The 26,594-nt window shown below is 41.6% G+C and overlaps 1 protein-coding gene across 4 annotated transcripts in view; it reads left to right on the forward strand.

The window, feature by feature from the left end:
* PARD3B (par-3 family cell polarity regulator beta) overlaps positions 1-26,594 on the forward strand; it is a 915,243-nt gene that overhangs the window by 637,936 nt on the left and 250,713 nt on the right. For all 4 annotated transcript variants that reach the window (XM_046658143.1, XM_046658144.1, XM_046658145.1 and 1 more), the window contains 2 exons: positions 7,925-8,131; positions 8,831-9,068. In XM_046658143.1, coding sequence (XP_046514099.1) covers positions 7,925-8,131; positions 8,831-9,068 — 445 coding nt within the window. The remainder of the gene's footprint in view (positions 1-7,924; positions 8,132-8,830; positions 9,069-26,594) is intronic.

A 26,594-nucleotide genomic window follows, 5' to 3' on the forward strand; every position in this document is an offset into this window, starting at 1 on the left:
CCGCTCCTTCTCTGTGCCTCTCTCTGGACGTGAACAAACCCTTGAATTTGGGTAAGATCAATTGTGTATGATGTGGCCTCATTTTGTACAGGAAAGATCTTTGTAAATTATAAAGCAACAGGAAAATGTTAGTTACGTTACAGTTGTCTTCTGTTCTTCTTAGGACCAAGCACAGTCTAAGCCACAAAAAACGCTCAGTGAAAGCTCAATGTTAGCTGACTTGATTTTGGCTTGATATTTAACATTAGATCGAAACCTTACTTAAAGTGTCTCTAAAAGAGATTGTTGTTCACATTAACATGAAACTGAAAAACCTCACTTTCTATTAGTTCTGTAAATAAATCAGTAATTGGGAATTTGAAGGGTATTTTTTAATACAGGCAGGTATAAAAAGGGAGAAAATAGTAAAGCAAAAATTGTAGTAATAATGTTTGACCCTAAGAAATATAGGTACTCAGTTTATACAACATTATGTAAAGATATCTTCATATGGGTACCATCCAAGAAACTGGTGAGTTTGGCCTTTTAGTTATGCTAATGGCTTCTTAAGAAACTTATCAGAATTCTTTTCTTTTTTTTGAGGAAGTTTAGCCCTGAGCTAACTACTGCCAACCCTCCTCTTTGTGCTGAGGAAGACTGGCCCTGAGCTAACATCCACGCCCATCTTCCTCTACTTTATACGTGGGACGCCTACCACAGCATGGCTTTTGCCAAGTCGTGCCATGTCTGCAGCCGGGATCTGAACCCGAGAACCCCAGGCCGCCGAGAAATGGAACATGCGTACTTAACCGCTGCGCCACCAGGCTGGCCCCAGACTTCTTTATATTAGACTTTATTTTGAGAGTACTGTGGTATACAACCCACATAACACGTAAACCATTCAACACTCAAAAGCAGAAAAAAGATGTGTTGTGAAAGCAATCCACACACAGAGCGAATGGGAAAAGGAAAGGGGGAAATCACTTGAACAGTTGGTGTCCAGAGTGAGGAGCGTGTTACCCAGATGTCCAAGGAGGAGCTGGCGGACAGAGGCAGGTGCTCTTGGCAGCGGGTAAAAATAGGACTATTGAAAGTGCACACAGGGAGGTGGAAATGCCAGGAAAGGCTGAGGTTACAAAGAGAGAAGTTAAGCGAAAGGAATGACTAGTATAAAAAGAAAGACAAAACAGAGGGGAGTGAATAATTATAGGGAGGGCAGAAATTATTAAATCCTTGAAAGTGACACAAAAGAACCTAAGGGTTGTGTTAACAAGGAACAGGAAGCTGCCGTGCACTTTGAGGAGGCGAAGCAGTTGAGGGGTGTGACCCCCCTGTTCACCTCTCAGCTCTGGACCAAAGGGGCGCCGTGACTACCCGTGCTGACTCCGCCGTCTATGCCTACAGCAAAGATGTCCTCAGTGCTTCTCGGGCTGAGGATGCCGAGATAACAGGACGACAAAGATGGCGGGTGGCATTTATTGATCCTGTTGCTCCTATTTCACAGGTAGAAAAGCTTGCCACTTTAATCAGTTTTTTTGACTCTCAAATGAGTCTTTTATTCCCTGTTAAATAATAAAAGTAGTGATTTTTTTCCTTTAAGTAGCCACATTTCCCTTCCAGAGACCGATGCTGTTTATCTAATTTTTAATTCATTGTTATCTTAAATGCCAGTTTTGGATTTTTGTTTGCTTGTTTGTTTTTAATCCAGTAGACCTTTCCTCTTAAAGCAGAGAGAGGGAAAACAAAAGATTAGACCAAACCGGTCTGTTGGGAATGGATGTGGCTGAGTTCTTCAGTGGCCTTAACAGAATCTGCTCAGAGATATGGTTATATATTTTTTAAAAAATAGTTTAGCCACTAAGTTGAACCACAGAGTCCATTTTCTTATCCACAAAATAGAGAATAAAAGTAAAAGAGAGAAAAGTGTCATGAGAATATTTTCGGGGTAATAAATTCACAATTCGTTAAATTTGTTGGACATAGTTTGAGTCCAGGAAATAAAACAAAATATGGCACAAGAGTTTGACTTTCAGCTTATAAAAGAAGGAATTTTTAGTGAAGAAAATTAAGCATATAGCAACCCTTCGCAAAGACGTGAGGACCCCTGGAGGGCCACGCCCATCCCTGTGATCAAAGCGTTTGTTGTATTTATTCACCTAATCTTCCATTGTTTTCTGTAGATATTTTCACTTTAAAATAGACAATGTTTGGCGACAGAGTAGGAGAGATTATGCAAATGTATGAATCTTAATGAGAAGTTTATTATTGAACATTTTGACATGAATTTCAGGAAATGATAAAGACCCTGGGACTTACGAGACTTCAAGAACTCTGGTCCTGGAGAACTTGGAGATTGCCCGTAAGAGAACTGAGACCCGAGTGACAGCAGATGATGTATAAGCCAGATTGCGTTATGCCCTCTGGTAACGAAAAGGACACGGGCACGGCGAGGGGCTTGGGATGCGATCAATATGTGGAATCCTGAGGTTGGCAAGAGGGCAATTAGGCCCATTGTGGACACAGCACAGAAAACATAATTTGGGAAATTATACATTTGAATATTATGGGGAATTTTTTTCTAGGCTAATGGATTTGCAATGATATCTGTTAAACACATTAAGACGTTTTGCCTCTAGGGAAACTCCTGAAAAAATCAAATAGACAAAATTTTCAGTAAGTGTAACCTAAAATAAAAAGACAAAGTGGGATATGTGGGAAAATAAAGTGGTGTTGTGACTTGGAATTTATAATCATTTTTCATTCAAAGGGTTTTAAGGCTATTAATTTTCCATCGCAACTCCCCAGGAAGCAAGTAAAGCATTTCTATTGCAGTTGCCCAAGTTCATTGCTCATGGCACGGGGGGGGTCACACTGACAATGAAAGCAAGCTATCTTGACAAGTTCCCGGCCCTCTCAACTTTCCAGCTGTGAGCCCTGGATAGCACTGCAACCATTTGGACCCCCAATTTACTACTGGGCACAAGTCCTTTAGTTGCGACGGAGGGGCCCTAACTTAATTAATTTTCACTAAGCGCCTTGAGGGCCATTAATGTTATTGAAATGTGCAAATTAATACATTATTTATTGTTAATTTATCATAGGTATTTGTTAATTATGAAGCTCTAGCTGGGAAAAGAACTTGCCATGTATCTGAAGGTGAATACCCTCCCCAAAATAATTCCTTATGTTTTAATAAGACTGCATTAGAAGCAATTTCATCAATAATGTAAGATCCAATTACTGGTCGTCTAGATTAAGGCATTATTCTTTTATTGGGAGATTTTAGTGCTAGAACGGGAAGTTTGAACATTGCCACTGAAATCTCAGACTAATGAAATGGCTGTAGCCTAAGGGGAGGGGCAGGCAAGACCACTGCTAGTCTTCCTGAGAGTGGCCTCTGTGTGTGATGAACAGACGGAGATATGCACCTTAGTTCAAAAGAAAAACTGTGAGGAGGTGTTTGGAAAAAAATCAGTTCAACTTTTGCATAAAAAAGGAAGATTAGTATCTCTTTATGAAGCCCTTCTCAGCTTTTTGCAAAAGAAGGACTTATTTAAGACTACATGATGGATTGAACCATGTGAAGTGTGCTAAGCATTCCCCTATTCAATTATTTAGAGGTAGCAAAAAAGCCAGTGCCAGCTATCATCACCAGCGCTTTACGAGCATGTACCATATGCCAGACATTCTTCCAGGCTTGTCTTATTCTCATATGACACACGAGGAAACGGAGGCACAGAGAGGTTAATAGCTCAAGCAGTGAGTGGCAGAGTGAGGGGTGTGGGACGTTCCACAGCCTCTCCTCTTAATCACTCACCATTAACCACCACTCTCTGGACTTCTTTATTCTCCATCATCCTCATCACCTGCCTGTAAGGAGCTAACAGTAGTTCTCAGCCGTAGGGCAGGGGCAGAAATCGAAGACGGAGCAGTGATATTAAGGTCCTCATCCTCCAGGAAGGACTTTCTGTTTCACAGTGTATTAAAATGGGACTTTCTACCTAGAAGTTGGGGGCAGTGGTTTCTCAGGGTTTTAAGAAGCTGTTTAGTGGTCTCCCAGACGTCTCCCCCCAGCCGGCGGCTCTCTACTCCCTTCACGCCAGTTTCATGCCCACGGGAGCGATGGTGGCATAACTCTTTTAAATCTTGAGTCTTGGCGTGTGTGTCCATTCCCTTCATGACGCTGTGTTTTCGGGCGGTGGGGAGAAGTGGACGTGTCTGAGGATTGGTGGGATCGGAAGGCATGACCCTGAAATTTCCCTCTGCTCTGTGTGGGGAAGGCCTCCGGGACCAAGGGGAGCCAAGCCTTCCTTTGGGAACAGATGAATCTTCAAAAGTGCTATCACATCTTGAAATAAATTATTTCAGTGATGTTTCTTTATGAGGTCTTTATTTTAAGGGAAAATGTGATACATGGAACTTATTATACCACCGTGAAAGTAATTTTTATTATGTAAGATCCTTCTTTAAGCACCCTGGATAACAGTTGTATCATTTGTTTCAAGAAGTTTGTGTATGTCAAGTTCATGTTTCTGATGGAAAGATAAGTTTGTCTGGATCTTAGAGAATATGGTCACTGGACACAGAAGTGAAGGTTAAAAAGTGAAACCTGGCTACTCAAGTTCAGATTTGTCCCTTGGCATTTGCAACTAAGGTAAGCTGGCCTGGAAATCTTTGAACTCATTAGTTCTATAGATGCTCAAAATGAGACAAGCAAATGCTCAAATGTGGACGAAGTCCCTGCCCCGCCCCCCATGACTGATAGCATGTGGCATTCATAGATCACTCTCTCAGACAATTGCTTACAATCAGCCATGGCCAGTATCACATCAGCTACGGATGAAAATGGGAAGAGTCATCATCCTTTGGGATGACTGCAATGGGAGAGACTGAGGTTTTAGTTTTGATTAATTACTTTATCCCTTCAAAGAGAACGCTACTTTTAGTGGGAGGCTAAAAAACTATGATTTGTGTAAACGGGCTAAAAGTAGACAGTGAGTCTTCCTATTGTGAGAATTGCAGAATTTCCCATGCAATGTCCACCTAGGCTGCAACTGGCAAGGGTAGGAGTAGGGGAGAGGGGGGGAATGAGACAATGTGTTGCACTCCTTACAGTCTTTACGTGGTAGGGTACTTTATTCTAAGTATTTTGTTGGAATTTAGTGCTGATACCTATCAATTGGCATAATAATTTGTCCTACAACCAGTAACCTTGACCTTCTGTCAGAAGCCCTCAGACACACAAAATGGGAATTGTTGTCAAGGTCCGTGTCAGAGTCCTCTCTCACTTGGAAATTCAATGCTCTGTAAGTCCTTGTAAGGACTTCCCTGAGTTTGTATTTTCCTCTCTAAGATGAGTCTCTCTTCCGCTGCTACATCCCTTTACTCCCCAGGAATAAATAGAACATTTTTTCCCAAGTCTGAAAACCCCTGAGTCCACATTCACAGCCTAAGACTCAAGCGCTCTTTTTGCCTTTGTTTTTACCACGTACTACGTCTGGTAGAGCTGAGTTGTGATTTTGGCCAACATCATTTGGTGCTTCTGGTTTGTAGCTTCTATTTATATAAAGTGAACTAATTGCTGGCACTATTAATCCTGCAAAATGCATGAATCCTAAATGTTCAGTTTGCTTAGAATGAGTAAAAATGTATTTATTCCTTCTCATATATGGCTTCTTGCTGAGCCCTAGATGAGCTCCTTCAGATAACATGCTTCATGTCTGGGATGATTCACTCACTTTCATGTTCCCTGGAATTTATTGCTAAAAGTTGACATGAACACTTATAGTCTGGGCTCCAATATAATCTCCTGGATGGCAATTAATAAATAAAAGATGGTTACTATTGTTGACGTGGAAACTAAGCTTTCTCAGATAGTTTTCATCTTCATGTTTTCACCAAACTTCATGACAGACATCAGCAGGCATTGATGGTGTAAGATATTTTCTGTAAACTCCAAAGCTGTTACTGTTGCTTCAATACCCCAAACCTCTCTGTTGCCTGTTGTTTCCTTGTCAGAAATGATCTTATTCAATTTCTGTTTCTTCAGCTTACCTTCTTTCCTGAGAATAGAAGCAATATGCCTCTTTCTGGCTTTAGTATTAACATATTCTCATTGTCTATGACTTGCAGGTAGCACCTGAAATTTGTCCCTGAAATTTCTTGCAATATTTTTTTTTTACTTTGTCTCATCTCTGTTGCGTTTACTGGAGATACACTGTCACCTATAAAATGCAATGTCTATTGTCATCATGCATATTGTTCAAAGTACAAAATTGCCTCCTGTAAGTTAATGATGAAACTATAAAACAACATCCAATTTTTGTAGTTTGCCTGCTTGACGAGGCTCGAGACTAATCTAGACAAGTGCTCTTATTTTGGAGATGAGGAATCTGTAGCCACTTGGAGTAGCTTGCCCACATTCAAGTGGAGGGCAGAGGCCAAGTACACCTTCAACCAGTACAGCACAGAAAAGCCGGAGGTAGGCTGCCTGAGGACAGTTCCCAGTTCTGACGTGTATTGTGTGTAACTTTAGACCACTCTGTGCCTCAGTTTCCTCATTTGTGAAATGGGGCTGTCAATAGTGGCAGAGGCACAACTGTAAGATTATAGTGAGTTAATATAGGTGAGGCACTTACAACAGGACAAAGTGTGCCAGGCATTGTTAGCTATTAGCATTTTTGTCATTATTCTATTTTTCACATATTCTGAACATATGGACTGGTGTGTATTGTCATTTCAGTTTGCGTGTATACGTGCATTACACCCTCTATGTACTTCTTCTGTGTTCCTTGCATTACCTAATACTGTGTTGGCAGCTACTGGGAGTGTCCGTGGCAGTGGCAGTTAGTAGGAGCGAAAATAGCGAGGGCAGTAAGAAAGAGCGCTGTGCATTCAGCCTTACTGTGTGCTGGCCACTGAAGTGGGCACTTTACCTACATAAGCCTCAACATGTGCTCAATCCTTGTGTATTGAAAAGCTTCGAAGTAGTTTATTTCCAGAAAAACAAGTATAGCCTTTTCATGGCAATAATCTCCTTCGTAACTGGAGAGGATCCTGAACTTTGGCCCTGGTGGAAAAGAGCCCTGACAGAATTCCTTCTGTCTTTAAAATGCCCCTCATGCTGCTGCTATTTATATAGCCTAATCCTGTTACAGACAACCGGGAGCCTGGCCGTGGGTGGGAACGGAGGTCAGGGCAGAGGTGACAGGAGGCAGGTACAGGGCGAGACAAACAGTGCAAGTGAAAAATATTGTATGTCAGAACACAAGTTGTTAAAATTCACTTAGGTGTCACTTTTTTTCTTTTTGGACTTTTATGTCATATGGAATGTTGCCCCTTTTCTAGATACTCAAATGGAAATACATTTGGAATGATAAGCATCGACACAGAAAAGTAGTTTTCTTTCTTGCCTTTCTTTCTTTATCTATTGACTAAATAAATTGCATTAACCATACGTTAATAACCACTAGAGTAAGGGAGAGTGTTTAATCACAAAAATTACAATCATTTCAGTGTTCTTTGGTTTCCATGTATAGTATGTTACTTAATATCCATAAGAACAGTGGTGGAAACAATAAAAGCTACAATGTACAGTATTGCTTGGGGTGGGAACTGTGGGAGAAGCACACGGTTAGTCAGGTGCTCTGTGTGTGTGTGTGCGTGTGCATGTCTACACACATGCATATTCATTTCTACATATGATGTATATTATCATTTTAAATATTACCACAACTTTATGGAAAAGGAAACTAAGGCTCAAAGAAATCAACCCACTTGCTCAAAATCACAAAAAGTGGCAAAGTTGGGGTTTAATGCCAAGTCCAACCCTCCTAATGCCCCCTTTTTGAAGGTGCACAAGCAGAAATATTTTGGAACAACAGAGCTTTCCGCTATACCACTTTGCCTCGTTAGAGGAAGGTCACCTTTGCCCTTTCTTTTCCAGAATCTCCGAGCAAAGATTTCGGTCCGACTCTGGGTTTGAAGAAGTCCAGTTCCTTGGAGAGCCTGCAGACGGCGGTGGCTGAGGTCAGGAAGAACGAGCTGCCGTTCCACAGGCCCCGGCCGCACATGGTTCGTGGCCGCGGCTGCAATGAGAGCTTCCGAGCGGCCATTGACAAATCCTACGACGGGCCCGAGGAGGCGGAAGCTGGTAGGGCAGTGTGCTTCCTTAAACGGTCCCTTCATCTCATTGTTGTCTGCGAATCATAGGCAAGAATGTGTGCTTAACCACAGAGAAAAATGATTTGAGGGTCACAATTATATTTTTGATATTAAAAGTAATTCATTTTCCTGATATGTTTTGCCCTTTGGCTTAATGAACACAGAATTGGATAATGCAATACGTAATTTATTTTACAGTGCAAATGCTAAAGAAGTGTTCTCCATCACTTTCCTACGAGGACCCACTGTCATTCACCCCTGGGGAGGCGCACTTAGTTTGCACTCCTTACATTCTTGTTGGACTCGTTGGAAGCAGCGTAGAGCTGAGGACTGATGGCCTTTGTTGGGCAAGAGCACTGGGTTATATTTGTACTCAAAGACCTTGCCTCGAAATCAGCTCCCCAGTTAGTCTGCCCACACATGGGTGTTCACAGCAGTGAGTGCCTTCCCATGTATCAGACCTTTCATACTTTCAGCTGCACAACCATCGTCCCCACTCCCAACGTCACACCTTGCTTGAAGTCACCAGATTTAGGTTGTTGTCTCTTCAAAGGGTACCAATAGCCACATGGCAGGATAGGACGCCAGAGTGCTTCTCTCCATCCCTCTGCATTTTACATCTTAACTCTTCTCTAGATACCAGCACTCGGTGCCTCTGACCATGTGCATCAATTTTCTCTCTGTGCAGATGGTCTGTCTGATAAGAGCTCTCACTCCGGCCAAGGAGCTGTGAATTGTGACTCTGCTCCTCAGGGCCACTCTGAGATAGAGGACGTGGAAAATAAAGCCAGGAAGGTCAAGAAGCCCAAAGAGAAGGAGAAGAAGAAAGAAAAGGGCAAACTGAAAGTCAAGGAGAAAAAGCAGAAAGAGGACAGTGAAGATCCAGACAGGAAGATGAAGAGGAAGGGACTGGGCGCCATGCTGAGGTAGGGACCTTCTGCGAAGGACCTTCTGGTTTGTTTTGTTGTTTCTCCTGGTGAAATCCCCCGTTTGTGTGCACTCAGAAAACAATGCAAGCTTTCGCTCGCCTTCAGCTACATGCGTGCACGTCTAAGCTGTGAGTGTGATTTTCCTTTTCCGCAGAGGCAGAAGGAGCCGTCTTGGGTGGCTCCTGAAGCTTGTGGTGGTGACAGGGAGCTGTCGCAAATCTGTTGTCAAAGAAAGGCGAACGCTTGGTGGAGGCGTGGGCAGTGCCCGCAGCCCTGGGTACCAGAGCGTTGTGTGGGTACAGGAAATGCTCCTCCATCAGCACAGGGGCCACAAGAGGCGAGAGAGTCCTAAGTGGTACCTCTAAAACACCCCCTCTGAGTTAGAGAAGACGGTGGAGGCGGACCACCCCCAGCCCGTGATTCTAGGCATGTGTGTGGCCAGGCCTGTGGGTGCAGGAGCCGTCACCGACAGGCTCTGTGGTGCAGTGGAGATGTCACTGCTGCTGGAGTCAGAGGCCCCAGTCTGAATCCATGGCCCTCCGCACACCAGCTCCTGGCCTTCTCTTATGGGGCTTCACTTCCCTGAGCCTGACTTTCCTCAGTTTCCAGATGAGGCCAGCCTTCCTGCTCCCTCATCACCAGACAGGGGGACGGGTTTCACACCCACTCCATCCATTGACTGGGCGTGGCTCCTCGGCACAATCCGGAAACAACTTTATTTCTTCTCCTACAGCTGCCTTCAAATGTGCTCTGTTGATGCTGTCAAGGTGTCCACAATTTGATGATCTCAGTCCTCCAGCAGATGGCTTTCTGGTCACTTTGTCAGGGTCTAAAACGTCCCCTCAAATGTTAATCAACACTTTCCTCCTCCCCACCCCTCAGACCTCAACTCCCAGGAGAGCCCTGGGTGTGCTGGCAGGAATCCACCTTCTGCTTCTCAGGCTCTGGAACCGGGGGGAAGGAGGGGTGTTATTACACAGGATGGAGTTTTAAGTCACTGGCTGTATCCGGCATGACCTGGCCGTCAGGGGCCCTTTGTGAACCACTTTCGTGGGGTTTCAAGGGACTCCTTACTGCACCAATCACTGATGCGGGAGAGTCATCCTCCCACTGACTTCCGGAGACCTCTGACCTTAGCCTCTGACCTCAGAAAGCACAGCGCTGGAGTCTCCGTGCTCCAGCTGGTAGGCTTCTTGGACGTGTCTGTTTGAGATGGCCTTAGCCTAATGTCCTCAACAGCATCTACGTGGCTCACTAGAATGACTGATCCCTCGTCCCTCCAAATGACACTGTTCCCTTTCCTCCTCAGCCTGCCGTGGCGATGCCCCAACTGGCCCGGCATATCCAGGGTTCTCCAGGGTGGTCAACCACCAGCTTCGCACCTCCCCAGCTCTAGGGCGATATGCCAAAGTCTCCCAAGAACACTCATGTGCAAGGGGAAGGGAGAGGGTCAGTAAATGTCTGCAAGTCGCCAAGCAGACGGGTGGGAAGTGAGTGACAGTCTCGTTTCATACAAGCGCCTTCAGATTCTCTGAGGGGTTTTCTTGTGGCCTTCTCACTTACTTGGTTGGCGGCGGGAGGGGGAAGCACCCTTTTCCAGTACTTTCTTTACTCCTATAATTTCCCATCACAGAAAATCTCTCAATCTCTACTCTTCTCTTCCATGGGCTGAAGGTGAGGGGTGGGAGGTGACAGTTGATGGGCCAGTTTGGCCACCTCTTATCAGACCCTAAGGAGATAGCTCTCTTAAGAATGCTGGGTGGTGGTTGTCATCAGTTTTGGATCTTCAACTGAAATTTCAGACAGAAATGGAAAGTTCTATTCCATATCTGTTATTCATATATATATTCATATTCCTATATGTAATATATGTATTTTTCTATATATAATATTTAGTGTATTTATATATTTATATATAATATATAAATATTTATATATAATATATAATGTGTTTATATATCATATATAATATAAATAAATATATATATATTTGTAATAATATAAAAGGACCTTGAAACTGCACAGTGACACTTAGGGGACACAAATAATGCTGACACCAGTAGACAAATCTCTCGATGGATGTTGGTTTGTTTTTCTTGGTGGTTTCTCTGGACTCTGTCTTTCCATTTGGCATTTTGAATGTTCAACTTGCCCTTTTTCCAGGTGCTTATTATGATTGCCAGGGCCACGAGGTAAGCATCCTGATAATAGTGACACCTGCAGTATATTTAGGGGGACTCACCTTGAAGTTACAGAGTTAAGAAGTTAAAAGAGCATGTGGACTTCTGAGTTCAATCCTGGCTCCTCCACTTTCTATCTAGGTGATAGTGGGCAAGGGCACATCTTTGTGCCTCGGTTTCCTCATCTGAAAAATGGGAATAATAATAGAATCTACCATTATTATGAGAATTATTTTTGTTTATTACACGTAATATGCTTAGAACAGTGCCTGGCAAGTAGTAAACATTCGATAAATGTTACTTATTGTGGTAAGCAGAGTAATGGCCCCCTAAAGATGTCCACGTCCCAACCCCTGGTACCTGCGAGTGTTGTGTTGCACGGCAAAGAAGACCTAAGGTTGCTCATCAGCTGACCTTAAGATAAGGTACCTATCCTGGATTTTCCCCAGTGGGCCCAGTGTAATGACAAAGGGCCTTAACAGTGGAAGAGAACAATGTGACTGTGGAAGAAACGTACAGAGAGATGCAATTCAGTAGGTCCCCCTTATCTGCGGTTTGGTCTCCATGGTTTCAGTTCACCTCGAACCACAGTTTGAAATTATTAAATGGAACATTCCAGAAATAAACAATTCATAAGTTTTATATTGCGTGTCATTCTGAGTAGCCTGATGAAATCTCGGGCCGTCCTGCTCCATCCGTTACAGGACGTGACTCATCTCCCTGTCCGCAGGTCCACGCTGTGTGTACCACTGCCTGTTAGTCTCTTAGTGGCCACCTAGGTATCGCAGTCCTTGTGTTCAAGTAACTCTTATTTTACTTAATAACGGCCCAAAAGCGTGAGAGTAGTGAGGCTGGCAATCCAGATACTCCAAAGAAAAGCCATCAAGTGCTTCCTTTAAGTGAAAAGAACATAGCACATCCGGAGGTCAGTACTATCCATGGTTTCAGGCATCCCCTGGGGGTTTTGGAATGCATTCCCTGCAGATAAAGGGGGACTATTGTGAGTTGCTGGCTTTGAGATAGAAGGAGGCAGCCATGAGCCAAGGAATGTGGGCAGCCTCTAGAAGGCGGAAAGGTCACAGAAATGGATTCTCTCTGGGGTCTCCAGAGAGGAATGCAGCCTACCAGCCCCATCATTTCAGCCCATTCTGTTGGTTCATCCCCGAAGTTTGTGGTAATTTTTTATAGCATAATAGCAAACTAATATAGTTATTATCATTATTATTATTACTACTTTTACAACATCATAGTAATTTATAAGGAAAAAGTTCCTCTTTAAGGTGTTAAAGAAAAAAACTATAGAGATTTAACTAGAGTAGTCTATAAATATAAAAACTGTTAGAGCTTCATATGTCCCATTTTCTAGAATATTACTAAATTGAGCATTACCTTTGTATTTTATTTCAGGTGATTTGGTCTGGCGGGTTCATGCTCTGTTGCTCCTAGTACAGAGCCAGCTCTTCCTTGTTGCCCAGTATCCACTGTATTTTCCTCTGGTTCAGATCACGGGTCCTAGACCCTTTAGACATCTAGCAGCTCACGTTTTGTTTCCTTCTACTCTTTTAGCAAAATTAATCTGAAAGATAGGGTTTGATTTTATCTCTGGTGTAAAAATAGCAACTGTTTTCCATAGCCTTTTGCATCTGAGTTTGTGAGCATATTGGAGTCACTGCCACATGCACATTTTCAACAACAAAGAACACAAAAGCTGGTGCCATTAGCCAACAGATTTTGCTTTAATTCTCATCTGTTGCTCAGATGCTATTGACTTAGTTTCTTTCTTATCGAAAAAAGATTGATTGCTTAAAGGTTCTCTAAGAGTTAGATGTGTGATTTAAATATGTATTACTTTTCCCATTACCTGCATTTCACCAAAGTGCTCCTGAACACAGGGCTCCAGCGTAGGTCGTGCAGTCGTCCATGAACGATGGCCAGAGGCATGCGTGGGGGCTGGAATTCCGCCTCCCACTCCCCACCGAGCCAGGCACCACGAAGCGCCGCGGCGTTAGCAGTGGCTTGCTCTCGCTTGTAAAAAGCTAAGTGCTGTGTGCTTTTCTGATATTAGCTGGTCTGTTCATGTTGATGATATGTAGTGGTACAGTTTAGTCTGTTAATTTAACCTGCTCCTGATCCTTTTGAAAAAATTATAGGGAATCTCATTAATTCATATCTTTCTATGTGTTGTCTGGTTCCAGTATACTTATAATTTGCTGATTTCAGAATCACCTCCTTACACATTCACCCATGGCTCATACTCAGGCCATGAATTATTGTGGAAAAATATGCAGCTCAAGAACCCAGAGACTTTTGGTGTTTTCCTTGCATTCCCTGTTTTCTTGCTGTTGGAAGGAAGCGTTAGAGCGTCGAAAGCTGCTTCCATCTTCCCTTTGTGTGTTTGGCTCCCTTTGCATTGGGTGCTTCATGGCACACCCTGCAGAAGGACCACCTGTGGCTCCTTGCTGCAAAAGGGTGAAGCTCAAACCCCATCCTAGACAAGCGCATTGCCATCAGCCCTGAGCCACCTTCCTGGGGTCGAGCAGAGGTTTTCTAAGCACTAAAGAGAAATATCCTTTAGCTAAGAAAATCTTGCCCTGCCTAAAGTGGAAAACCCAGAAATCTGTTCCTGATTTCTTAATTATTTTATAGCCTTGTCAATCCTTACATTCTTTAAACTGGATTCTGTCGCAGATTTGTGTTTACAACCCATGCCTTTATATCAAAGCTGCTGTTGTCTCCTCTTGGTATTACAGGCCACTCGCTTCAGAAACCTTTAAGTTGTCAACTTGTTCTGGACCCTGAGTGGAAAGGCTTGATGTCGATCAAGTACCTTTGTCAATACCCTTGGTGTGGCTTGGTGCTAAAAGGAATTGTGCCTAATAAACTCCTTAATGGGTTACAAAGTACAAAACCTGCGAATAGGAACTTCATCTCTATAACTTTTTGCCCATATTCATTTGATTAGTAACATATATTGAATATCTACCCTGTGCCAAGCACATTCATAATTATTCTTCATTTATTCTACTCTATACTGAAGGCCTGCTTTGCATCCTGCACTGTTCTAGGCACTGGGCACACAGCAAGCAAGTCCCTGCTTCTACGGCACTTGTTTGTCTTGATAAAGGAAGGAAAAATCAGACGTTTGAATTTCTTGTGGTGAGGTTAAAACAAAACCAGCAAAATATTGCATAAACATGTAAACTACCTGTAATAATGACTTTCTCAGGGAGTGGTGGGACGTGAGCCCAGGATCCCTCTGGGACAAAACAGGGCCTTGTCCACTGGAGGGATCAACGGTCAATGTATACGGCGCCGAACAAGACATCCAGGCCGGAGCTGTGGTGGAATTTATATTTCAGGGAGAGGGAGCGAATAAACAACTGACACAAAATAATGGAAATTATTTCAGGCTGTCGTAGGTGCTACGAAGAAGGTGCAGTCAGGAGCATGTTGTCGTCTCCCCCCGGCACCTGTCAAACAGCCTGACGGCCTGCGCCTCTGCCCAGGCCGTGCTGAGTTTCCAGCAGATGTGTTATCAGAACTTAGCACGCTGTGGTACTAATGCCAAATCACTTTATGCCTGACTTTTTTTTCTTTTTTGCAGCATACGAATATAGGAAGGTTATTTTTAAACCAACCTCACATAAAGCCATAACAAAAAGCTAACCCAAATGGTGCTGTTTTAGTGTACAAAGCGCTATTATACCTGAGGTAAATGTTTGGAAGCCGCGAGGTCTGGAACCTGAATGGTGAACTTGGTTTGTGGCTGTTTGTCTTAACTCTGTTCCTCCTGGCGCATCTGTTGGATGTCCTTTATTGCTTCTTCTTAACTCAGCTAATGTAGGTATTCCTCAAGGAAACCTAAATCATGAACCCCAATGGCAAAGGTATTTTTTAAGATCTGGAGGCATCAACTTTTTATTTCTAACCTTTATAAATGCTAAAGCATATATGTTTCATTTGTTTCAGACTAAAACATACTATGTATTCATTATCTTATTGAAACTAGGACAACTGTATATAATGGAATCCTGCTGTGAATTGTTTAAAAAGTACACGCATGCAGACACACACACACCCCCCCCCCACACCCTCTTCCACTTACCATCTCCGCAAACAGCAACACAGACATCACTACCACCTAATTAATACTCAACCTAGTTAAAGATCTGTCCATTGCAAGCTCTGTGGCCTTCATTAATCTCTTTGGGTCTCAGTCGACTCACCAGTAAATTGAGGATGATAACACATCCTCTCCAAGTTGTTGGGAAGTTTAAATGAAACGGTTCATGTAAGGAGAGCTGTCAGGATGGTCCTGACGTGGTGGCCTTGCTTCTTGTCTTCTACCAAGTGCCCAGCCCAGACAGCCAACTATCAAATACTGCCTTCGACTTGGAGCCCACTGAATTTCTATTTCGATTTTTTATTTTTCCTCTAATCGCTATTTTGTGTTTCAGGTGGGCATGCTGTTTTTTATTTAGCCTGGACAATTTTGCATAATAAACTATAAGAAGTAATGACATAGAAAAATCATTCAATCGTTTATATTTTATAAGCTTTGGGTTATCCCTTTCTAAATGTAACCGTGAACAATATTAGAAGGTTTTCTAATCGCCTTTGTGCTGAATCCAAATAGAAAATGGACTCAGATGGAGAATCCGTTTTTTGTTTTGTTTTCTTTTTTTCTCCTTTGTGTATTTCAGACCAGACTGTATGGATGGGTTTCAGACCTGATGTTCTTAATGCATGGCATGGAGTTGTTTCACTGGGCTGCCTTGGAAGTTGTCTTATAATATGTTACCCTTAAAGATACATTGTGACTTGATTTTTAAATTAGGTTAGATAGAGACTGAATACTTAGATCTCCAGGGAGCATGACATCTGTCCTACATTTCTCCTCTTTACCTTGATCCCATACTGGCTGTTGTAGGTCTCGTGTACCATAAATGTAAAGTGACCGTGCCTGTCATTACCCCTTTCTAGATAGTGGTTGTAAAATGTCTGGGTAACCCTCCAGCGTTACGGCTATGAAGGGTAACCTGGCGAACGCAGCCAGGCCAGTGAATTTTAACAGCCATTTCCCTGAAGGTCAAAATGCCAACAGCACACTAGAGTTGAGGTGCTTTGCTTCCTGAAGGAGACGCCAGTTTGAAACATGAAATTTCAGATGAAAAATGAAAGCCAACGTAGATCAGAGTTCTTCATTCAGCTTCAAGCTGGATATAGAAATACATTGAAAACAGAGAGCCTTACAGATCAGGGTATAATGGCTGCATATATTGAGCTGGAGAGAAATATATGAAGGGTGGCAAAAAAATAAATTTGGATGTCAAAGGCTACCATGGCTGCGGCCATCCATCCTTCTCCATGGCTGTCCATGATGGCAGAGGAAAGGAAAAAGAAGCTGAAAACATGTTGGAATTTAGTTAGGCTCATTTTTTGTTTCTTTGGTAACTCTGAATTTTCTCACCTCCTAGTCCATCTTGAATTATTTACTTTCTCTTTCACAGTATGAGCCATGAATATTTTGTTTCTTCATTTTGTTAATTTGCCGATTTTCCTTTGAGCTAAGTGCCCTAGCAATTTTAATTTTCACTCGAGTTGGGAAGAGCAATGACCCTTTTTTTTTCATTATTACTATCACAGGCCTGGGCTGAGAATGCTACTTTTTATGACCAGCCGTGTTGAGCCCATAATGGAATTGCAAAGTAGACAGTGCAATATACCGATATTGACTTCCATTAAACCCAGTGGTGTGATAGCTGATAATATTTATATATTTATGTATTATACATACTAGCTTTTGTTCATTTGCAACTAAGCACCAGAGAGGAAAATTAGCACCATAATATGAACAGATTGTGAACAGGAGAGAGAGCCTGTGTGAAGAGGGCAAGTGACAGAAAATGATGGAGATAGATGCAAGTATGGTAACTAAAACGTAGGGATTAAATTCTGATCAGGCAAATGTAGGATTGTTTGTTGGGCATTTATTTCTTAACTAAAAGAAGCCCGGGAGACAGACAGGCCACCCCTCTGACGGGCTGAGCACAGAGACAAATGGGCCGCCGCAGTGGCCAGCGTGCAGTTTGCTTGGTGCCTGACTTCAATAATTTTTTTTCTAGCTGTCAAGCATGTCTGCAAATGTTTGTTTATCATCCTATCTGCTTTTTGAATATGTGTTCACAGAGGGCTGAGGGGCATGGATGGAGTTAATTAGTATAACAATGGCCGGGGAGCTTGTTTTCAACATCATTCTGAAATCTGATTGCCGTTCATGGCCTTCCCCTCCTCCCCTATGCAGTCTTGATTACTCTGCAGCTCTGTTGTGACTGTCCAAGGCAAGATGATTTTCTCATACTTATCACAATAAAAAATGATCACGTAGAGTGTCAACCAAAGGCTTATTTGTTTAATTAGGGTTCTCTTCTCTCTTAATATGCGTGCACAACTCCCATTAACGTTAATGTGAATTACGAAAGAGCACTGAGGAAGAATAGACCCCTTTATCTCATTACTTTTCTTGGATAATGAGGTTTAGATTTGTTAACAGATCAGAACAAAAGTTCAGTGGAAAAAAAAATTGGCTTAACTTTTAAAGAAATTGATATGCTAAAAAGAACTTTCACGGGCACTAAAGTGGAAGATACACATTAATAAATAAACTTCATTAGCATTTGAGGTGAAATATAATCATTTAAGATGCTGGATTAATAAAATGCAAAAGATTTCCTAATGGACCTATTTGCATACTCATATTAAATAACTAATAAAACATATTAACAACAGTTTTATTCATATATATAAACACTCATAAGTTCCTAGTTGGGACTGTATTTGCCTAATTTGCTTTGTACCGTGTCCAACACAATGTCATGTCCTTGTAGGATGTTTACTTAATACTGTTAGATAGCGACATGTATAGATTTAATAATTTGCTTGAGGGAAAAATGGAATTAGCTCTTTGGTAGCACCTTTTATCTGAGAACTTCAATGTAATTTACTAACATCCATCTTCAGGATACATAGGTGATGAATGTGGCAAATAGTAGCTTTACTTGGCAGATAATAAAGAATGAGCCATTGAGAAGTGAAACAGTCTGCCTAGAGCCAGACTTTGAACTGATAATAATACCAAGACCCCTCTTGATCATTGCCACTGTTGTATTAGCATCTAATAGTGCATTGACACCAGCCGTGATTCTGTGAATACTTTCATACACCCTGGAGAACCCATGCTTCCTTACTTTTGCCCTTCATTGGATTTTCCTGTCTTAAGTCAACACAGAAAACAGCAATTTAATAACATGTGACGGAAAAGACTTGAATCTTTGGCATGATAACTGTGACCGTTTTCCTCATAGAATAAGAAAGAGGCTTCCCAGAACAATTAGAAACAGATACAGAAGATACACAAATTGAAAAATGGATAAGAGATACACGAATATTATTGGATTGCACGTCTAGGACGATTGTCTCAACCATGCTAAATAATATCCACCAGGATTTTGGAGACAATCCAATTTTGCTTCTCCAGCTAGCTGCTGATCATTTCTGCACGGTGCCCCTGCCTCAACCTTGGCTTCAACATGTCCAAAATCTAATTCATCATCCACCCGTCTAAGTCACCAGCTCATCCTGACTTCCCTGATTCTGTTTGAGGTACTGCCAGGAATCCCATGACATCCAGGATGCCTCCCTCTTCCCATTCCCACCCTTCCATCCACTAGCAATCCTGTTGATACTTGCAAAATACTGTCTCTCACATCTGGGCCTTCTTTTCCATTCCCACTGCCACATAATAAGCATGGCCTTTGTTATTTATGACAAGATTGTTTCAATAAACTCCTAACTGATTTGCCTGCTTTCTTCCTTTCTTCATTCCAGTTCATCCTAGGCATAGCTACCAACCATTCATTCATTCAGTTACTGATATTTAGTGAACACCTCCTGCATTAAAATACACTATACCACAGTGGCAAAGAGCAGATCCTCTGGAGTCATTCCACTTAGGTTCAGATCCCAGCTCTATTTCTTTCTAGCTGTTGGTTCTTCAGCAACAACTTTACCACTCTGTGCTTCAGTTTCTTCTTCTGAGAAATTGGAATAAAAATAGTATCTACCTAACAGAGTTGCTTTGAGAGTAAATTAGATGATATGTGAGAAATTCCTGGCACATAGCACAATCTTAAAATATAATCTGTTAGTGGTATTTTGCTCTAGTTGCTGAGACAATTCCCAATTATCTAGTAGTTCTCAAAAATCCAACTGTATCTAGTGCCGTCTACAGAGCTTGCTAAGATTACGGATCACTGGACTTTATCATCAGAGATTCTCACTCATTAGGTCTAGAGTGGGGCCTGGGAATCTGTGATGATTCTGACGCATCCAGTCCCAGAAACCTCCATGTGGGAACTACTAACTCATAAAATTCGAACTATTTAGTTTGGCATTCAATACCCTCTATATTTTTATCCCAATTTATTTTTCTATCTTTCTGTTTTACTGTTCCTCTCTACAAACTCCCCACTCTAACCAGTTTACTTTATTCACTATTACCCAAAACAAGCTTTGTGAAGCCCTAAGATGGCAGCCTCTCTTAGGATGACCTGCCTTCTCTCCTCCTCTTCCTTCCCTCCTTCCTCCCTCTTCTTGCACCCTGCCATCCTGCCAGCCTTCTGAAGCCTGCCTTAAGCCCATCTCCTTTATGAATCCTCCTTCAGCCTGCATTTCTCTTCTCATCAAAGCTCTTACAGTCCGTGTCTTCTCACTTGGCACTTCCCATAGGCTGGCTCGGCTTTTAGTGTGGGTTTTACATGTTGTCTCATGTCCTCAGTGGGATTGTAAATCCCTTTAAGCAAGGGGGCTTCCTCACAATGCTCCTCACAGCGTTGGCCCTTAATAAGCTTCAGCTGATTGACTGGCTGGCTTACATGGTGTACTAATTGGAGTAGACTTATTTGGGTATTAATGTGTTGTGCCCTTTAGTCATTCTAGATAATAGTATTGAAAATAATGAAAACAGTGGAAGTGATTCAAAAATAAGAAAAAGGGGGAACTGCATTGGGAGTTAATTATTTTTTTTTAATTTCTGCTTGAAGAAAAGATTGAAGGATGAGTTAACTGGTAATAGTAACCAGCTGTTCTCCATCTCCACTGAGGACAGAGCTGGAGAAAATGGGCTGAACTCACTATCAGAAAAAGCGAGGTTAGATATAAAAAGGAAGATGGTTGTTAAGCACTGGAACGAGGCTTCTGAACAGGTTGTGGAATTGACCTCCCTGAAGTGCTTTCAAAGCAGGAAGGGTAAATATCCATCTACAGGGATATGAAAAACATTGCCAGTCAGTTCATTACTCGAATATCTATTAAACGCTACTCTGGGGAAACCCAGAAAAAATATACAACATGAACCCTTAATCTCACTATCTAATTAAGATGACCCATAAATATGAAATTATTAGCAATGAAAATAGGATTTAAAATTAAGAGCCAAATTGGGAGGTTATGACCATAATTGTGGTTGGAATTCAGATGTATACTCACCAACCCCTGCCCATCCCCACCCCTAAAAACCTGCCCCAGGCCTTTTTTAAATGATTCGATTTTCAATATCTCTTTCCAAGCTGCTTTTCTAGGTTGACTGGAGCAATCCCCCATCTTTTCTGAAATAATTTATTCGGTACCATTGAGCAAGCGACTGCTAGGTACACAACAAGCACATTGTAAGTATGCAACCAATCTTCTACGTTTTTTCCTGACATCATTCATTCATTCAACAAACATTGATTGATTGTCTAATGAGAGGCCATCTCGATGCCCAGCCTGGAGATGACCACAGTGAACCAGTCAGATGTCTTCTTGTAGGAACTGCAGCCTTTCCTGAAAGTGTGGTAGAGCATACAGGTTTTAATATTAAAGTGACATAAAATGTAGTAAACTCTTTCTCAACCAGGGCACCCCTGAACCCCATAAACCATTTGCAGAGGACCTGGAAGAAGAACTGCACGTGAGAGGCATTGATACCTAAACTTAGTTGTGTGACGGCCTTCTTGAGTGGAAGCTTTTCCTTGCCTGGGAGATACATACTTTTTACACACTTGCAATATGTGTGTAACTCATCATTGTGATCCTCAACTACTTGACCACTGGCTGAAAATGATGGTAGCGTAGATTTGTCTGTAGACTAAAGTAGATAAGGGTTGGTTTTCTGAAAAGTCAGTTTCACAAGGTGAAATGGCACTGAATTGAGGGAAGTAGCCAAAGACTATTAACACTTAGCTTGCCAAAATAGAAAATCTAATTAGAGGCAAAATGAAAAATTTGGCCTTAAAACGTACTCATACTCAGTGTATCCTTTGGTCTGTGATGGGGTGTCTAGTTCATCCCAATCTGAGCACTGAAAACCCCACACCCAGGGAAACTGCTCAGTTTTAAGCAAATCTGGACAGTGGATGACCCTAGTCTGCATTCCAAGTTTTATCTGCTCCTTCCCCTCCCCCTCCCTGCCCTCTGTTTATATGCTACTATACAGTCATCCAAAGTCTTTGAAAAATACAACAAAAATAAAAATTCAATGAAATTAAATAATTTAAATACAATTTAAAAATTTTATTTTTGATACCACAAATTAAAAAAATATATACTAGAAATAAAAAAAAAACGTATAAAAGAGTGGAAGCTGTAAAAGAAAACTGGAGTGAACTCTTCTGCTCTCTTCGTTTTTTGTTCTTGCCTTATCCTGAGCTGTCATCTATTCTGGTAAGGCTTTCTTGGTATCTGAAGAAGCCACGTAGCTCCAGAAATCAAAGCAGAAATGTCTCGGCAGAGAATGACTAAAAGCAGCCCGCCAACTGCCAACAAAAGAATCCTTAAAAATATTATATAATTCAAAACTCAAGAAAGAGAGAGCTGGAGGGCACGTGGACAAGAAATAACAGTTGTGACTCTGACTGCAGACAGAATCACTAGTGAACAGTAAAAACCCTAATTCTGGGGATTTGGGTGTTAGTTCCTCTCTTTGATAGGTTTCTTCTCCCTGGGGGACTATAATTTTCCACTTTAAATTTGAACTCTAGTCAATGTATAGTAGAAAATCAATATCATAGATTTGTTCTGCTTTCTTTTTGCCTCTTGGAATTTTCAAAGTGCGTGAAGCAACCGCTTTTCTGATGAAGATGGACTGTCAAGTGAAAGGGGGTGGGTTTGACCGGTACCTAGAACTTTGACCCAGACAGCACACCAGACTACCTCCGTGTCTTTGTCATGCCTTCGTCATCCCCCCTCCACTCAGGTGTTCAATTCTCGAGGGGTGTGATTACTGACACGTTTGTAAAGACTATGCCAAATGAATTGGAACTTGCCATCAGAATATTTTCCTATTTATCCTACCTTCTTCCCTTAATTGTGTTTTACTACATTCAATTGTAACTTTTTCCCTTATCTTCTGACTTATAGAGAGGGAAGTAGAGGAGGAAACTCACAAAAAACCCCCAAAAGAGTAATCCAAAACCGCAGGCATTTAGCATTTATACAGATGTAGTTCTTGCATTGTTAAAAATAAGCAAAGGTGCCAAGGAATTGTTGCAACAAAAGCAGACACGGGGACGTGGTGGATCCTTCTCCTTCCCTCACATGGATTGAACTCCCTCCCCTGACAGTCTGAGCCCTTTGCTCAGCCTTCCCACTCCAGCTCACACAGCATCTTCTCAGGCTCAACGTGCTCAGGCCACACTTCGTGGGAAAGTCATTGGCCTGATCCTCTAGACTTGCATTAGATCTGGTCTGGATCCTCTTGGCATTTCCCACTGGTTCTGTGCCACTGTGAGTATAAGAGCCGTGTGTTATGGATGTTTGTGTTCTTCCCAGTTCCTCTGCCTTGCTTCATATTCCCTCCCTCAGCCTTCCCCTCATATCTTCTCATAAATGTGAGCCAATTGTCATATTCCTCCTGATCCTGATCTCTTGAACTAAACACAGAGATAGATTGAGTATCGGTAGTCTGTCCCCTGTCCTGGTCAGCTCTCCAGATCTGGCGTCTGGTACCCAGCCCCGGAACTCAGTAAACCTGTGGATCTCTGAGCAACCATGGCTCTTCAACAAAGTGCTGCCTCTCTGCCCTGTTGGCTCCTACTCTGGGGTCTGCCCAGCAGCATTGCCAGAACGCTCAGTCCCATGTGGGCCCCACTTTGAATGCCATCATCTTCGACCGCAGCACTGGCATAGTGGGACTGACTTATTTCTGACAGTGCACACCCGGAACACTGGCTCCTGGCTCTCATCTCCAGCCCTGGAGGTCTAGTCACAGGATATTTTCCCTTGAACCTCGTGTATCCTATCTGACTTGGAAGTATTCGTCTGTCATTTGCTTTCCTCTCTGCGGTGGCCTGTACTGCTGATGGAATATGCTGAATGGGCCACTCCTAGACCAGTAGCTGAGCTCCCTAAGCCGGCCCCTGTGCCTTTGTGTGCTTCCTCCAGCTGTTCCTCAGCCTGGCTGCTGGGACCTATCTAAATCCCTTCCCCAGTGATCCTACGGTGTTGGGAGTACCTGACACCAACTTTGCTATGACCTTGCCCATAGTATGCATTCAACAATGGATCGCTGAGCTCAATTCTTGATTCCAGGAAATCCATTCTAGAAATAGAAAATAACAAGCAGTTTTTACTTGTAGATGCTTCCATAGGCTGTTGTGATTTTTAAATGACAATTGATGTTTGTCCTTTTGTAGTTTTTTTATCTAAAATATTCATTTTTAAAAACTCAAGTATTAATTCTAAAAGAGGAAAATGAGTCCTTTGAATACTATAATCTCTAACAGGAGGGATTCTCTTAATTCAACAAATATGGGTTAAAACTTACTGATAAGCTCTGCTTTTTAGTTTTGCATTTTCAGTGTTAAACTTTAAATCTGTCTATCATGTTTTATTCCATAAGAAATGTATCAGCATAAAGAGAAATATGAACGTAATAGAAATTCTAATAGACTGTTTAACAATAATATGGCAGGCAGATACCATTGTAATCAGTATTGTCATTAACGACTATCAATAAAGAGGATAAGATGTTCTTGTCTTTGTGAATTATGATTTATGGCTGGCACAGCAGTCACACTGAAGTATATTTATTCTACAATATAGAGACATTGATTAAATGCACATGGCATCTCAAATACAGTTGACATTTTAAGTCAAAATTATTACAGACACACAGCCATTCATTTAAGCTGTTGCTTTAAAAATGTGTCTCAACTGATTGTTAATGGAAGAAAGTCTAGCTGGGCCAATATTTCAATAACTTGATCCTTTATTTTACTGGCATACATAGCCTGGGGGAAATTCGCCTCCTTTGAGCAGTCATATCATTTTGCTATATCTAGTGGATGGACCACCAGCTGAAAATGGTCCTTTATGTATAAACACACAGGCGTTCTGGATTGCTCAGGAGCATTGTCTTATTAGGATAAAACCATTTTTTGGTTCTCTTCCCATAATTCTCCCTACTGTCTCTGAAAATCTTGCCTTCTAGCTTACCAACCTACTTAGAAAGTAGGTCTTAAATAATTGATGACAGCTGTAGCTGAAACATTAATATCGTTTAGGGATGATGGTTTTTGTAATGTATATTGCTGCGTGTTGCCAATAGACCAGAGACTTTAAACAACATAAGTGTTTGAGTATTGATTGCTGATTTACAAGATTGAGGCCAATAGTAATTGTATCTGAAGGCCTCCTTACGTACCATGTCTATAAATTCTTTGATCTATTTTCTCATTTATGTCTTTTTAACTCAGAGTTTAGATTTTTAAAAATTTTTTTATAATGAAGTAATTCTTAGACTTACAGAAAAATTATAAAAAAGAGTACAAAGAGTTCTCATATACCTTTCACCCAGATTCCTCAGATGTTAACATTTTACCACATCAGCTCTAGAATTTTCTCTCTCTGTTTTTCTTTCTCTCCATGTGGATATGACAGATACAGGCATGCATTCCTTTTTTTCTGAATAATTTGTGCGTATTTGCAAACCTTGTGGCCTTTTACCCCTAAACTTACTTTGAAGTCAGCACTGCATCCCTGTATCATTTTTATTCTGTATTTGAGAAGGATAAAGAGCTGGCCTCAATTCAACCTCAAATCAGCAAAATTAGAAATTATGAAGTGAAATGAGGAAGGTGGTGATTTCAAATATGATTACAAGTCGAGAAAACCAGTGTGTGTTATTCTTTTATTTTTGTGGACTATATTTTCAGCGTCTAATCTAAAATCCTAAATTAAGTCAGCATTGACTTCTGGTAAATGAGCACACATTTCCAAGACTGAGATGTGTTTCTTTGACAGTTAATGAAACTTCAAAAGTAAGACCTCTGCCAAAAGGTGCGAATATCCCATCTTTGCGAGGAGGCCTCATTAACCATTGAATTCAGCACAATGAGCTTGAATGAGATGGTGAATAGGAAAATGTCCTGCTGATTATTATTAACATTGTGCTGCAGAAGGATTCTTAGAAATCCAATATTATCTTTTTCTGAGACTTCTTATCCTTTCCATTTTGCTGCAAATGATTTATTGATAAGACTGGAGCCAGAGCAGGGAAGCAATGCCAGTCTCTGGTCACCTTAGGGCTTTTCTTATAAATGTCTGTGCATTTGAAAACAAAAATGTACGAAGGTGAATGTAGTATGATAGTTATAGTGGAGTTAAGTTCATCTACAAAACTCATAATTTGCCTCATCAGGAAGGGGGATCTGGAGAAACAAAGCGTGTTCTGCCAGTCTTTTTGATGACGTTTGTTAGGTGTCCAAATGTGTCTGATTTTATTCAAGCTCTTGTGTCTTGAGAGAGAACAGGAGGTAATACAGATGTGGTATATAATATATACAATATATTGTAGTAGAATATAATATACAGTATAGGTGTAGCTAGTGGAGGGGGTACACATCTGTGGATAATCAGTACTTAGAAAATCCTCAATTCTCTGAGGCTCAGTCCAGCTTTTACAGAAAATAAACCAAAATATCTGTGTGATCCTTATCACAGCTGTGTCCCTAACTGACATGAATGTAGAGATAACAACCCACCTATGCACGTGAGCACATATCCCTGAATTTGTCCATATTGCTAACTTGAGATAGTTTGATTCTAGATGAGACAAATAGTATGAAAAAACCCTCTACAGAATCCTCTTCTTCTTTCTACATGTCAGGACTTAATTAGTCTGAGTAGCTGAGATCCACTCTGTTCTTCTTGTAAGTTGAATATGTCTTTGAATGTCTATGCGCCAAATACTGTCATGTAAAAGGTAATACAACTTTATGAAGCACTTTGAAACCTTTAGCCAAAA

The sequence above is a fragment of the Equus quagga genome, chromosome 4 (assembly GCF_021613505.1).
Source record: "Equus quagga isolate Etosha38 chromosome 4, UCLA_HA_Equagga_1.0, whole genome shotgun sequence".
Lineage (NCBI taxonomy): Eukaryota > Metazoa > Chordata > Mammalia > Perissodactyla > Equidae > Equus > Equus quagga.